This window comes from Anoplopoma fimbria, chromosome 7, assembly GCF_027596085.1.
Source record: "Anoplopoma fimbria isolate UVic2021 breed Golden Eagle Sablefish chromosome 7, Afim_UVic_2022, whole genome shotgun sequence".
Classification (NCBI taxonomy): Eukaryota; Metazoa; Chordata; class Actinopteri; order Perciformes; family Anoplopomatidae; genus Anoplopoma; species Anoplopoma fimbria.
In genome coordinates, this window is record NC_072455.1 from 846,420 (window position 1) to 861,419 (window position 15,000).

General features: G+C 41.3%; 2 protein-coding genes across 2 annotated transcripts in view; both read right to left on the reverse strand.

Moving 5' to 3' along the window:
- LOC129093549 (tetratricopeptide repeat protein 39B) overlaps positions 1-7,884 on the reverse strand; it is a 21,924-nt gene extending 14,040 nt beyond the window's left edge. Inside the window, exon 1 of the mRNA XM_054601599.1 lies at positions 7,655-7,884. Coding sequence (XP_054457574.1) covers positions 7,655-7,693 — 39 coding nt within the window. The 5' untranslated portion in view covers positions 7,694-7,884. The remainder of the gene's footprint in view (positions 1-7,654) is intronic.
- A 714-nt stretch (positions 7,885-8,598) lies between these two features.
- The window catches only part of LOC129093758 (trichohyalin-like), a 9,071-nt gene continuing 2,669 nt past the window's right edge, over positions 8,599-15,000 (reverse strand). The window contains 7 exon segments of the mRNA XM_054601872.1: positions 8,599-9,606; positions 10,181-10,421; positions 10,501-10,602; positions 11,183-11,763; positions 11,766-12,949; positions 13,035-13,141; positions 13,808-14,958. Of these exon segments, the coding sequence (XP_054457847.1) occupies positions 9,587-9,606; positions 10,181-10,421; positions 10,501-10,602; positions 11,183-11,763; positions 11,766-12,949; positions 13,035-13,141; positions 13,808-14,958 (3,386 nt within the window). The 3' untranslated portion in view covers positions 8,599-9,586.

A 15,000-nucleotide genomic window follows, 5' to 3' on the forward strand; every position in this document is an offset into this window, starting at 1 on the left:
CTCCGACTGTGTTTTTGTCGGTTTGAACATTCACAGCTTTCAACACACAAACGCCATAAGCTCCCGCTGTGTGTGTGTGTGTGTGTGTGTGTGTGTGTGTGTGTGTGTGTGTGTGTGTGTGTTATTATAGATGAATGCTGTTCAACCAGACGGTCCAGAACATTCCAAACAAAGTACATAAATGTAGTTTAAGAAGTAAAAGTATTGATGTTTTCCTGTTATATCGGATGTTTCTGCAGCATTAATGCATCATATTCTTTAAGATCATCATACATATAACAGCCATGTTTTCAGATTTGTGATCCAAGAGGCTTTTTAAAGAGTTTATGCAGCCGAAGAAGAAGAAGCAGAAAGAGAAATATGTAAAGTTCATGTGTCTCTTCTGTCGTTTTTTATCTGTGGTTGACTTCTGATAAATGAAAGGTTGAAAGTAGAAGGATTTTCTTATATTTCAGTTTAAAACAACCACAGATCTCTTGTTGTTGTTTTTTCTTTGGAGGCAGAATGAAAACCGGAGATGTGGAAAAAGCCTCACAGCTGTCTGATGTTACACTCGAGTAGAGGTCAACGTCAACCTCTCTTGTGACAGCAGCGGCTTTCTAATCAATTAGTCAAGACCTACACACTGTGTCCCATTACCAGTGAAACACAAAGAACCCAACGACTCTCGGGGAGGTTTGGAAACCCCCAGAATACCCAAAGGATCTCTAAAACCTTCACAGAGATCTGTGGAACCCCTTCAAAGGACCTTTAAGCTTTGTACAGATCCACTAAAAGTCCTGACCCGTCTCTTGAACCGTTTATCTAAAACATCCTCAAAGACATCTGAAACCTCTGACAACTCTAGAAACCTGGAGAAACCTCTAGATCCTGAAAGAACCTCTTCATAGACCCTTTAAACCCCTTTATTGACTCCCTTGAACACCCACCAACCCTTAAAACCTCCTAGAATTACATATACATCGACCTCAAGGACCTGGAGAACCTTTAAAAAACATAAATTCCCCTTCAAATGCTGCACATGGATCCATGAAACCTCCAAAACAATGCCATGACTGTCCTGTAAAACCCCCTCAAAGACAACAGAATCCCCCTCAGGAGGCCCTGAAACCCCGTCAGAGCACCAGAATCTCATGACGGACTTCTACAACCCCCGTCACTGACCTTTAAAGTCCAAAAAAACACCAGGAGCACTCTAGTGATGACTTATTGAGCCATGCGAAGTCTGGAACTCCTCAAACTTTGACAATGGAATCTTGAATGCCCGTTCAAGGACTTCAGGAACATCTTTAAGATCCTAAGAACCCACCCTATGACCCATCAAAACCATGAGATGACCTGTGGAACCCTCTCAAAGATATTGGCAAAGTCTAAACTTCCTTGAAGACCAATCAACCTCCCTTAGAACCGACTCCAAAACCCGTCAAACCTCCAACATGGTTCATCGAAAATACTCCTAAGGACATGTGAAACCTTCTTAAAGACTTTGACAGATTCTCAAAGAGTCCTTGAAGACCAAACCCACTTCCCGCTAGACTTCTGGAAGACTTTCACAAAAATAAGTTCAAGATGTTCAATGGCTTAGAACCCATTCTGATGGTGGAGATAAACCAAATCAGACCAACAAACGGAAAGATGTGGCGAAAACCCAAAACAGTCCAATTTGCTCCAACCGGTGGGCGATGCTTGTTTTTTTAAAGATGGCGGTCGGGTCACAAACGTTTACATTTAAGGCCAGAAATAGGACAAGCAGTCACAGAATTTTGATTCATATTTGATGAGCACTGCAGAGTTTTAATATATGATCTGAGTTCAGCGATCCTGCTGCCGTGTGATAGACAGAACACATTTACATAAAGTAGAGGTTGAGTCATGATTATGCAGAATTCAGAAACAGCAACGGGAGATGGAGAATCAACACCACGTTCAACCTCCGAGAAACACCAAATACATTCTGAAACATTAAGAAAAATACTCTTCAGCAACATAGAAACCCCTCAACGACCCCAAAAACGTTCAGTGCACTCAGATAAAGCTCTCATTTCTGAAGAGAAACTTTATCTATTCTTAAGGGATCCTTCCTAAAGAACCACAATACCTCCTGAAACCGCTTTAATCTACAAAATCACTAACATTTAGCTGCTTAAATCTCTAAAATGTCTCTGAAAAATATCTTATTATATAGTTTCCTGCTTTAATTTGTATATTTACAGAACAAATCAGTAGAAAACTACAGAATGAGTGTCCTTAAATAAGGTTTTAAATCCTCTTTGCTGTACAAGAAGCAGGATAAATAAATCCTCAGGGTTTTAGCTACATTCCATTTGTTACAGAAAATATTACTCAACAGCAGGATTAGCTAAATAAAGAGGTCATAAGAAACACAGTGGACAGCTGACTGTGGTGAATAACTCCTGTCTACATGTTTGTGGTATTCATTGTGTTGTTGTCGTGCAGGAGTCGAACCTTCCACTGTGTTTAAGTGTTTTACAAACACAGCTTGTCCAGCATTCCTCACAGCTCAACCCGAGTCAGCTGAAATTCCTCCGTAATGTGAGGAGTGAGGTCGGAGGCTGACAGAGGAGCATCTGTGAGCTCAAATGAGGAGATGGACTTGACAGGTATGACGCAAGACGGCCTAAATACCTGGACCCTGAACACATCATCCTATGTCATCTGTCTAAACCCGCTTAGACCCCCAACAACAGATCTCTCAGACCTTTAAAAAGCAGACTGCATCCACTTAAATGCCATCGATGAACCCGTTAAACCCCCATAAGGACATCCAGAAATCTGTAAGAGGCCCCTGAAGGATCACTAGAACCTCCACAAAGACTCATGAGACCACTTCAAACACTCGTAAACAACCTACACGGATCCATTTAACCCCTTTAAGGATCAAAGACACTCAAAACATCCAGGAACTCTACAGCCCCACTGAAATGTCTAGATCATCTAAATGATCTGCAGAGCACCTGAAAGAACCTCTACATAATCTGTGGAACCTTGGGCTCTCCTGAACCACCTCGGACCTCTCTAGGACCATGTTTAAAAATCTCTCTGACCCCTAGTTGTAGAAACCAAAATATCTTTAATCCCTTGTACAGATCCACCTAACCGACTGCATCTCTTGAACATTTTTTCTAAAACCCCCTCAAGGAAAAACCTTTGAAAACTCCAGAGATATACAGCATCTGAACATTACCTATGAAATACACTCTTGAACCATTTCATAGAACCTTCTAACCCATACATGGACATCCTGGAACCTTCAAAGCATTTACGACCGCTTTGTTACGCTGTAAAATCTCCCCTAATTACACATAAATGTCCTTAAGGACCTCAAGAACCTGTAAAAAAATATATAAATACCCATTCAAAGGCTGTGGACAGACCAATAAAAAGTACCTCAAAAAGTACCTCTAGAACGTCTGATGGAGATCTGTGGAATTTAACCCACTGACCGATCTCTTGAACCCCCTTTCTAAAACTTCCTCAAGTTAATCTGAAAACCTTAAACTCTCTAGGAACCCTGAGAAACCTCTAAATCCTCTACATACAGACCTATAGCTTATTAAAACAACTGAAATAAAGTCAGAGACATCTTGAACCTCTTTATAGACTAACCAAACCCATATGGACTTCCTGGAACCTCCTGAAGCACCTACTACCCCTTGGTGATGCCCTAAAACCTCCTAAATTACATATGAATTGTCCTCAAAGACCTCAAGAACCTTTAAAAAACATAAATACCCATTCAAAGGCTGTGGACAGATTCACGGAACCTCCAAAAGAACCTCTAGAACCTCTGATAGAGATCTGTGGAACTTAACCCACTGACCCATCTCTTGAACCACTTTTTCTAAAACTTCCTCAAGGACATCTGAAACCTCTGTAAGAAACCACAAGATCCTCTAGATACACAGCATCTGAAAGAACCTCTGAAATAAACTCAGACTTCTTAAAATCTCATCAGACCCATTAATGGACTTCCGGGAACCTCCTGAAGCACCTACGACCCCTTCGTAATGCCCTAAAACCTCCTAAATTACATATTAATAGTCCTCAAGAACCTTCAGAACCTTTAAAAAATATAAATACCCATTCAAAGGCTGTGGACAGATCCACGGAACCTCCAAAAGAACCTGTTGAACCTCTGATGTAGATCTGTGGGACCCCTCTTTTCAAAGATATACCCATCCCTAGAACCCCTTTGAGATCCTCCTCTCTAGAACCCCCAGAAAGTCCTTCATGGACTGGATTTGCACAGATGTCTTAACCCTCTGAGCACATGTTTAACACCCCAATCCTTAGAACCTAATAAGGACGTCTGACCCTCTGCTAGACTTAAGGTGTACTGGGCCACTCCCAGTTTGAACAATGTGAACCAGGGTGGAACATCAGGCTCTACTGGAAACATAAGGTTAATAACTAACCTTGTTTAAACTTGTTAGCCGCCATAAACCAGTCAGCATGTGAACATTTTGACCAAAGATTATTAGTCCTTCTGGATTTTGAATAAATGCAATTAGATCTGAGCTCCAGAGAGAAATCCCTCTTATTGTAATCCAGACTTCCTGAGTTTGTTGTGCAGGAGTGAAGCCAGTGGCTGAAATCGGATCCCTCATTTACATAAACCCCCAATACAAACAAGAAAATGGAAGTATCACCTGAGTTAACACAGGTAAATACAACAATACCTGTGCTGAACCAGGAGGACCAACAGGTCAGTGGATCTATGGATGAGAATATGAACAAAGACAGAAACACCTGGAACTTAAATCACTGTAAAAGGTATTATGTAATGCAAGACATACGACAGGAATGCTATGAACTACAACGACAAATGAAACACATGTGATGGAGAAAACAAGCTGTGAATGAAGAGAGAAATCATCCAATTATGTAGCGTTCTATAGGTAGAATATAATTGTTTAATTTGATATTTTCTCAAATTGTTTGTTGAGTATTTCTGTTTTTCACCAGTTCCCACAAAAAAAGGCTGTTCTAGTACCCAAATAAATACAAATAGATACTAGTGGTGTAACGGACCCTTGTCGATCCGTGATCACAGTGTAAATAAAGTTTTATTGACCTCCAATATTCAGTAAAACATGAGATCAGGGCTTCATTTATGCTTTTCTAGTCTCTGATCTCTGATAATGTTACATTGTAAACAACCAGTCTGTGTTTAAACCAACAGGAGAGCTAGTAACGTTAGCAGCACCGCTAACGGCCAACAAACGGAGGTTACATTCGGTTACATTATGATGCGTTCAGGCTCTGTTCAGAGAAAATTAGTATTGTCTGAAGGTAAATTATAACATTATCATGATGTGTTCACATGTAATCTGTAAAATGTTGGTCACAAACTAGAATAAATCCAGTAGTTTGAAGGAGATGTAATAATGATTTGTTTTTTAATCCATAAAATACAATCTTGTATTTCTTATCATTTGAATTGTGTGTTTTTATGAAGAAAAAAACCCAATTTCAAGTACTATAACAAAGTAAAACTTCAGAGCGTTGAACAGATTTTTGGGACGGTGTACACATGAGTACCACAAACACAATATTTACCGCGATACAAGGGAGAGTTGTGGGAATATATATATATATATATATATACACGAGTATTTTAGGAGAATATGTAAATATGAAACAGTAGTAGTCCGAACACAATCTAGATGCTGTGAGGTCAAATGAAGTAGTGTGGACAAAAGGCCGAATACAACGCCGGTCAACATGGGAACCACAAACAAAGGAGCGTCACCATGGAAACGCTATCACATAATTACTGCAAGGTGATAACAAGAGAGATAAAGACACAACACAGGTACAATATACTGAAATTATACGAGTATAAAGTATAACACTATATGACTTTATGATCGTTAACTTTAGAAAACGTACCAATATCACAGTCTAAAAATACTCTATTATAAGTAAAAGTCATGAATTCCAAAGTACAAAAGTATTATTAGCTGAAATGTACTCGAAGTATAAAAGTACTCATCATGAAGAATGGCTCCTTTCAAAGTGTTAGACTTTTATAGTATTCTATATTTTTGTATACTACTGGGTAGAGTAGTAGTATTGTACTGCTCCATATTACATCAGCATATTGTGTTTTTTCAAAACAAATATACGTAAAGTGGTAAAAAGTACAACATCTCCCTCTGAGCAGAACTATGAAGTAGTACAAAAGGAAAATACTCTGTTAGAGTACTACCCATCGGTACTGGCTGACTATTGACCCACACCGGATCAATGTTTGACCCAGTTCTTTTATGTACCACTATGGGAGTATCATATACTTTAGGATTATATGAGTATTATAAGAATATGTATACATTATATACTACATTACAGATATGATATATAAAATAAAAGTGTCAAATCACAATAAGAATATCATGAAAACAATATCGGATTATATTATAGGTGAAAATGTTATTATAATGAGCATCTGTATGAATATATAAATGTATTTTAGAAGGATACTTGTGTATAATAAAGGCACTAAAGAACTATTATATATGATATTATAGCAGATAAACTCATTAAAATACCACAAAGAGTATCAATAAACAAACGTACGAATATATATAGATGGAGCATAACATAGGACATAAACTATTAATGATACAAGTATTATAGTATTATATATGGAATATCATAGAGTTACTATCTGATGATTTTATAGGAGATAAGGAGATAAATATATAAATGTATTTTAGGAGGATATTTGTGTCGGTCACAAATAAACTATTATATATAATATTATAGGAAATAAACTCATAATTAAATACCACAAATACAATTAAATATGCAGCTGTTATTGTATGAATATATGAGTGTGTATAGCACAGGAAAATACAGATATTAGTATACATAATATATGTTAGAAAAGACTCATAAACCATACATATGTCATATAAATATATAAATATATATGTATGTGCATAGTATAGGAAAATACAGATATTAGTATACATAATATTTGTTAGAAAATACATACTTATGTATACATGTATGTATGTGTATATAATAAATATAAATATATAAATATATATGTATGTGCATAGTATAGGAAAATACAGATATATAAATATATATATATAGTATAGGAACATGAGATAATGACATGAGATAATACATCTGTAGACAGATGTGTGTATGTATATATATATATAATATATATATATATGTGTGTGTGTGTGTGTGTGTGTGTGTGTGTGTGTGTGTGTGTGTGTGTGTGTGTGTGTGTGTGTGTGTGTGTGTGTGTGTGTGTGTGTGTGTGTGTGTGTGTGTGTGTGTGTGTGTAATGTGTGTGTGTGTGTGTGTGTGTGTGTGTGTGTGTGTGTGTGTGTGTGTGTGTGTGTGTGTATATATGTGTGTGTATATGTGTGTGTGTGTGTGTGTATGTGTGTGTGTGTGTGTGTGTGTGTGTGTGTGTGTGTGTGTGTGTGTGTGTGTGTGTGTGTGTGTGTGTGTGTGTGTGTGTGTGTGTGTGTGTGTGTGTGTGTGTGTGTGTGTGTGTGTGTGTGTGTGTGTGTGTGTGTGTGTGTGTGTGTGTGTGTGTGTGTGTGTGTGTGTGTGTGTGTGTGTGTGTGTGTGTGTGTGTGTGTGTGTGTGTGTGAGAGACTCGCACCTCCTCCTCCGCGGTCGCTCCGTTGCCTACGTGGGCCATGTTCCTCCTTCAGGTCCGCTGGTTCCTCTGCTGTTCTCCTCCTATCAGGAGAACCACGGTTCCATGTCTCTCTCTCTCTCTCTCTCTCACACACTCAGCTGCAGAACCAGGTTCGTGTCGGGCTGATTGATCCGGATCACCGGTTATTGATCAGTGATTCCGGTGCGTCCTCCTCTCTCTCTCTCTCTCTCTGTCTCTCTCTCTCTCTCTCTCTCTCTCTCTCTCTCTGTCTCTCTCTCTCTCTCTCTGTGAGGGGAGAGAAAGTGAAAGCACACCTCCTGTGTTTCCTGCTCTCCGCCCCCAACACAGAGGGAGGAGGGAGTCCATCACTGCTCATTTAAATATGAAACCTTTATTAATATTCTCATATTTAACATGTCTGTATCCAGTCAAAGTACTGCTTAAAAAATGTACTTTAAAAATACAGAAATATTTGCATTAAAAGGTACCAGGAATGAAAGTACTCATAATGCAGGATGGCCTTTTCTTACTGTTTAAAGTACTTTTACTTTAATGAAATATTTTCTTTTCATAATACTCTATACTACCCCTGTACTACACCTCAGAGGTACATACTGTACTATTTACTGTACTACATCTCAGAGGTACATACTGTACTATTTACTGTACTACATCTCAGAGGTACATATAGTACTTTATACTGTACTACATCTCACTGTACTACATCTCAGAGGTACATACACTATTTACTGTACTACATCTCAGAGGTACATATAGTACTTTATACTGTACTACATCTCAGAGATACATATTGTGCTTTTTACTACATTTGTCCGACAGCGTCTTTTATTTTTTGGATTAATGCTTTTAAAAAAATATATTTTCCTGAAATTTATTTTTTCCACTTAAAAGACAGAAAGACCAAAAAAAAAGAAAAACGATCTGTGATTCTTTAATTATTCAGCCATGTTCATAATGATAAACGTTACATCTGGAACAAATAATCAGTTATTCACTGTATTCACACATGAAACAACAAAAAAAACTGTCTCACTGCGTCACAATAAAAATACAGAATAAAATATCTTGCTGTACAAAGTTCTATAAAAGCAGTTCTCCATAAGTGAACCGCTGCGGTGCCCTTGAGCAAGGCACCGAATGCTGCCCAGCAACTGAGGCGTGAATGTCAACGTTCAACGGAACCGTTTAATGCTTATATTTTGAGGGTTTGAATTTTGTTCATCTGACATTAAATTAAAAAAGAAAGCACATTTCTAAATAAAACTACATTTCCCATCAGCCCCGTCACCTCCTGAACCAAAACAAGTTGAAGGTTTGTTCTACATTAACGTTTATTTGGAGACAATGGAGTGATGAAATAAAACAGCACCTTTAAAATGAAAGAGTACGAGTCCCAGCAGACTTTACCTCCCTTATGAGGACCGAACGTCCCCATAAGTACTGTAACACTTATTAAAAACAACAGAAGGACCATGCACCCTCTCCTCATGAAAGACAGTCAGCAGAGGTAGGTTAAGGCTACGCCGGCTTCTTAAAAGGTACAGTACACCCAAATGACATGTCAGAGATGGTTGAGGTCAGCTTAAAGACACAGGTGAGTTAATGTTCTGTTAATGCTCAGGTGAATGTAGTGTCACGTTCTGTTTGAAAATCACTAATGATGACATTAATGCTAACAGGCTAACGGTAGCCGCTCAGGTGTGACAATCCACCGGAACACGTCAACTATTCAGATATTCATGTACAACAGGTAATAAATAATCAGGTAATGCACAGGTGTGTGTGTAGCTGAGGAGGTGAATGAGAGTGGAAGATCTCATTGTCCGTGCGGGGGTGTTTCTGGTCAACACCCCTCAGATCAGAGTTGGTTCAGCCCAGGCTGCTTCCAAAAAAAGAAAAAAGACAGAATCTTCAGGAACAATCCACTGGAGCTGTGGGGGGGAAACCATAAACAATCAGCATCATTATAGCAGGAAAAAAAAGGTAGATTTATTCAAATAAAACGAAAAACAAGCACCTTAAAAAATTATATATTTATTTAATTGACCCTTATTTTGTCATTTTATGATAATAAAATAATTTAAATAATAAAAGGGGGGAAAATATTATTTTGTTAATTCAATATAATAAAAAAACAACAAAATATGTTTTCTTATATGAAGAATATAAATAATTATGAAACTTTTATTTAATAAAATAAAAACACATCTGTAAATACTGATAATGCATCAAAAAATATCTTTGCAGAATTTTTCGTGCCATAAAGTAAATCAGTATTTCAACATTTATTACCAAAACTGTGGCGGTTATTTGGTTATTTAATAAATATTAAATATTTATTACTGGCCTATGTAAAAAGTATTAGCATGTAAATATGCTTTAGTACCAAACGTTAAAGTACTCATTGTGCAGAATAATAAATATATATAACAAAACAAAAACAGAAAAATATTCAAAAGCAGAATTTGTTATAAAATAAGACTTTTTCTTCCTGCATTCACTCACCGGCTTCAGTTTTCACCTCCTCCACCTCTCCTCCCTCCACCTTCCCCTCCTGCGTTGGCTCCTCCCCCCTCAGCCTCTCCATCCGCTGGGCCTCCTCCCTCTCCTTCTCCTCCAGCAGCGAGCGGAGGAAGGCGGCGCTCACCACCTCCTCCCCCTCCCCCACCAGGAAGGAGTTCTTGAAGCGGCTGTACAACATGGCCGCCTTGTCCATGATGGCCTGGTTCGCCTTGTAGTACCGCAACTACACACGTAAATATACACATCAGTAAAGAGTACTTTCTACATGTATCTACAGCCGTGTACTTGTATCATGACTTCACCTTTCTGAGCGTGGAGACGAGCTCGCTGTGTCTCTGGACGTGTTTGCACGTCACGTACACCATGCTGAGCTGGTCCAACGCCATCAGACACTTCCTGATGTCCTGAGAGACAAAGAGAGAAACCAGACGAGTGGAGTGAGATAAGATAAGATAAGATAAGAGCAGCCGGTGGTGAAGGAGCTGCACAGAGCTGCCAGTGTCCTGCATGGGGGGGAGGTGTTGTTCATCAGGGATGACAGCTTGGCCATCACCCTCCTGTCTCCCACCACCTCCACCGTATCCAGTGGACACCCCAGCACACTGCTGGCCTTCCTGACAAGCTTGTTCAGTCTCTTCCTGTCGGCTGCTGAGATGCTGCTGCTCCAGAAGACCACTGCATAAAAGATGGCTGATGCCACCACACAGTTGAAAAAGGTCCTCAGGAGGTCTCCCTGCACTCCTGAGGACCTCAGTCTCCTCAGCAGATACAGTCTGCTCTGACCCTTTTTATACAGTGCATATGTGTGATTAGTCCAGTCCAGTTTATTGTTATTGAGAGCTAGTAACGTTAGCAGCACCGCTAACGGCCAACAGGAGGAGGTTCCATACAGTTACATTATTTTGTTACCTTAATAATACTAAAAAGTGGAAAAGATCACATGACCTCTGGTGGATGTTAGACATGTGGGTGAATGTTTCTTACGGGGTTGTCGGTCTTCAGAGAGATCCGGATGTCTCCGTGGATCCGGTGCAGCGTGGAGTCCGTCAGCGTCATGGAGGCGGAGCTCTTCTTCTCCGTCGGCTCCGCCTTCTCTCCGTCCGATGAGCCGCCCTCCGTCGTCCCGTCTTCTTCTGCGCTCCTCGCCTCCTCTTTGGTTTCTCCCGTTTTGGACTCCGCCTCCTCTGCTGCCTCCGTCGTCGGCGTTTTCTCGCTCTTCTTCTTCGGTGGTTTCGTCTCGTCTTCGGCGTGCTTCTGCTCTGGCTCTGAACCCGTACTCTTCGTGGGTTCTTCTTCTGTGGTTTTGCCGCTCTTCTTCTCCATCGGTGCTGTTTTTTCCGCCTCGAGTTCCTTCTTCATCTCTTGTGTTTTGGCCGTCTCTTTCTGCTGGTCTTCGCTCTTCTTCTCTTGTGTTTTGGCCGTCGCTTTCTGCTCGTCTTCGCTCTTCTTCTCTTGTGTTTTGGCCGTCTCTTTCTGCTGGTCTTCGTTCTTCTTCTCTTGTGTTTTGGCCGTCTCTTTCTGCTCGTCTTCGCTCTTCTTCTCTTGTGTTTTGGCCGTCTTCTCTTCTTCGTGTTTTTGGCCGTCTCTTTCTGCTCGTCTTCGCTCTTCTTCTCTTGTGTTTTGGCCGTCTCTTTCTGCTGGTCTTCGTTCTTCTTCTCTTGTGGTTTGGCCGTCTCTTTCTGCTGGTCTTCGTTCTTCTTCTCTTGTGGTTTGGCCGTCTCTTTCTGCTGGTCTTCGCTCTTCTTCTCTTGTGTTTTGGCCGTCTCTTTCTGCTGGTCTTCGTTCTTCTTCTCTTGTGGTTTGGCCGTCTCTTTCTGCTGGTCTTCGCTCTTCTTCTCTTGTGTTTTGGCCGTCTCTTTCTGCTGGTCTTCGTTCTTCTTCTCTTGTGTTTTTGCCGTCTCTTTCTGCTGGTCTTCGTTCTTCTTCTCTTGTGGTTTGGCCGTCTCTTTCTGCTGGTCTTCGTTCTTCTTCTCTTGTGCTTTGGCCGTCGCTTTCTGCTCGACTTCGTTCTTCTTCTCTTGTGGTTTGGCCGTCTCTTTCTGCTGGTCTTCGCTCTTCTTCTCTTGTGTTTTGGCCGTCTCTTTCTGCTCGTCTTCGTTCTTCTTCTCTTGTGTTTTGGCCGTCTCTTTCTGCTCGTCTTCGTTCTTCTTCTCTTGTGCTTTGGCCGTCGCTTTCTGCTCGTCTTCGTTCTTCTTCTGCGTCGTCTCGTTCTCCTTTTTTTTAACCTCTGTTACGTTCTTGTCTTTTCTGTCCTCCTTCGCTCTCTCAGAGTTCCTGTCCTCAGATCTCTTCTCTCTCACCGCCTCACTCTTCTTCTTCTCCTCTTTCTTCTTCTTCTCTTCCACCGACGTCGATGGAGTCGCCGTTCCTCCCATCATCGTCTTCACCTGGATCCTCGTCCCTCGTCCGGCCGTTGCTTTTACAATCTTCCCGATGATTTTCCTCTCGTCCTTCTTCTCTTCGTCTTTCTTCTCCTCGTCTTTCTTCTCCGTCACGCTCTCGTCTTTCTTTCCGTCCGTCTTCGTCTTGTCCTCCGTCTCCTTTTCTTTCGTCTTCACCTCATCTGTGGTTTTCCTCGTCTCAGTCTTCTTCTCCTGCTCGTCCTTCTTCTCTTCTTTCTCAGCGCCTCCTTTCTGTTTCACCTCCGTCGTTTCTTTCTCTTTCTTCCCGCTGATCAAACTCTTCTTCTCTGACGCCGTCTGACTCTTCTTTTTAACCTCCACCTTCTTCTTTGCTCCGTCCCCGTGTTTCCTGAAGGGTGTTGAAAACGAAACATGTCACACTTCCTTTAGCACTTTAATAAATATATAAATATATAAATATGTGTTTTTCTCACTGGGAGCTCTTCGTCGCCTCCCTCCTCTTCGCTCCTCTCCCGGACCTCAGAAGTCCTCTCAGAGACTTCAGCAGACTGTCTCTCTTGGCAGCCAGGTGGTGCTGTCGCTGCAATCAAACAGAAATAATATTAACATTTAATTATTTTACAAACAGCAGGTAGTTTACATGACTGCTTTCTATTATGGGATGCAGAAATTGCTATTAAACAACTCTTTTTACCCCCGATTAACCCTGATTTTTAAGCCGCTCTTCTTAGGAACATTTTTTATAAGCAGTCAGAATGATGTAATGAGCACCTGCTCCTGTTTGTACAGCCAGTAAGGCAACGTTTTGGTGAGGATGTGACTGCACCTGACTGGCTATGAAACAGAAGGAGGGGCTCATTTCTATGAGGAGAAACACTGTTTTTACGAGTTTTAACATAAAGCGGTTGAAAAAAGAGGCGTTTAATGTCACTTTCGACTTTCCGTATTCCACAGTGTTCACCTCTCAGGTCACTCGGTACGTTTACTATCGTGAACTTGTCATCTACTGTACGTTCATGTCTTAGTTTGAGAGGAGAGTCAGAGCGGTGAGTTGGATGCTGATGAATTTTAAAGTCCTTTTAGATAAATTTGTGTTTTATGTCTTTGTGACTTTTGGTCAAATAAAAATGTTTGTTCATTAAAAACAGACTACGGTTGTTTTTGTTTTCATTTAACTTGACTTCACTGTGTTTTTAATCTAAATGTTTGAAATACAGAAACAATAAAGATTGAAAAGCGTCTTCACCTCCTCGTCCTTAGCTCCGCCTCCCCTCTCCTCTTTTCCGTCCTTCTCCTCCTCAGACGTCTTCTCCTTTATCGTCTCTTCCTTCTTTCCTCCCTCTCCTGACTCCTCTGCTCTCCTCGTTTTCATCCCTCTGGTTTTCTCCTCCTCCTTCCTCTTCTTCTTCATCATCACATCTTCAGGCGCCTCCTTCTCCTCCCTCTTTGTTTCCTCCTCCTTTCCTCTTGTTCTTTTTCTTCCCTCGCTCTCGGACCTTGTCTCTCTCCTCGTCGTCTCTTCTTTCTTTCCTTCGCTGCCTCCTTGTTCTGCTTTCCTCTCCTCTCCTCTCTCCCCTCTCCTCGTCTTCATCACTCGGCCCTCTGTCGTCTCCTCTTTCTTTCCTTCGCTGCCTCCTTGTTCTGTTTTCCTCTCCTCTCCTCTCTCCCCTCTCCTCGTCTTCATCACTCGGCCCTCTGTCGTCTCCTCTTTCTTTCCTTCGCTGCCTCCTTGTTCTGTTTTCCTCTCGTCTCCTCTCCTCGTCTTCATCACTCGGCCCTCTGTCGTCTCCTCTTTCTTTCCTTCGCTGCCTCCTTGTTCTGTTTTCCTCTCGTCTCCTCTCCTCGTCTTCATCACTCGGCCCTCTGTCGTCTCCTTTTTCTTTCCTTCGCTGCCACCTTGTTCTGTTTTCCTCTCCTCTCCTCTCTCCCCTCTCCTCGTCTTCATCGCTCGGCCCTCTGTCGTCTCCTCTTTCTTTCCCTTCACACCTTCATCCAGCTTTGTCTTCTTCTGTTTCTCCTCCTCCTCCTTCCTCTTCACTCCTTCATCGTCATCCTTACTTGTTTCCTTCTCGTCTCTCTTCCTCTTGACTCCTTGGCTCTCTGCTGACTTCTTCTCCTCCTCCTTCGCTCCTCCCTTTCCCTCCACACCTTCATCCTCCTTCTGTTTCTCCTCTTCTTTCTTTTGTTTCGCTCCTTTCCTCTCCGATGTTCTTGTCTCCTCTTTCTTTCCTTCACCTCCGTCCTGCTTTGTCTCCTTCTCTTTGTCCTCTTCGTCTCTCTTCCTCTTGACTCCTTGGCTCTCTTCCTCCGTCTCCTCCTTTTCCTCCGTCTCCTCCTCGTTCTTGGACATTTGTTTTGAAGCAGACTTTGACTCTGTGCTCTTCAGCTTCTTGCTCACTGAGAAAAATAAACAGCAGAGAGTTGTAACTCAAACAAAGC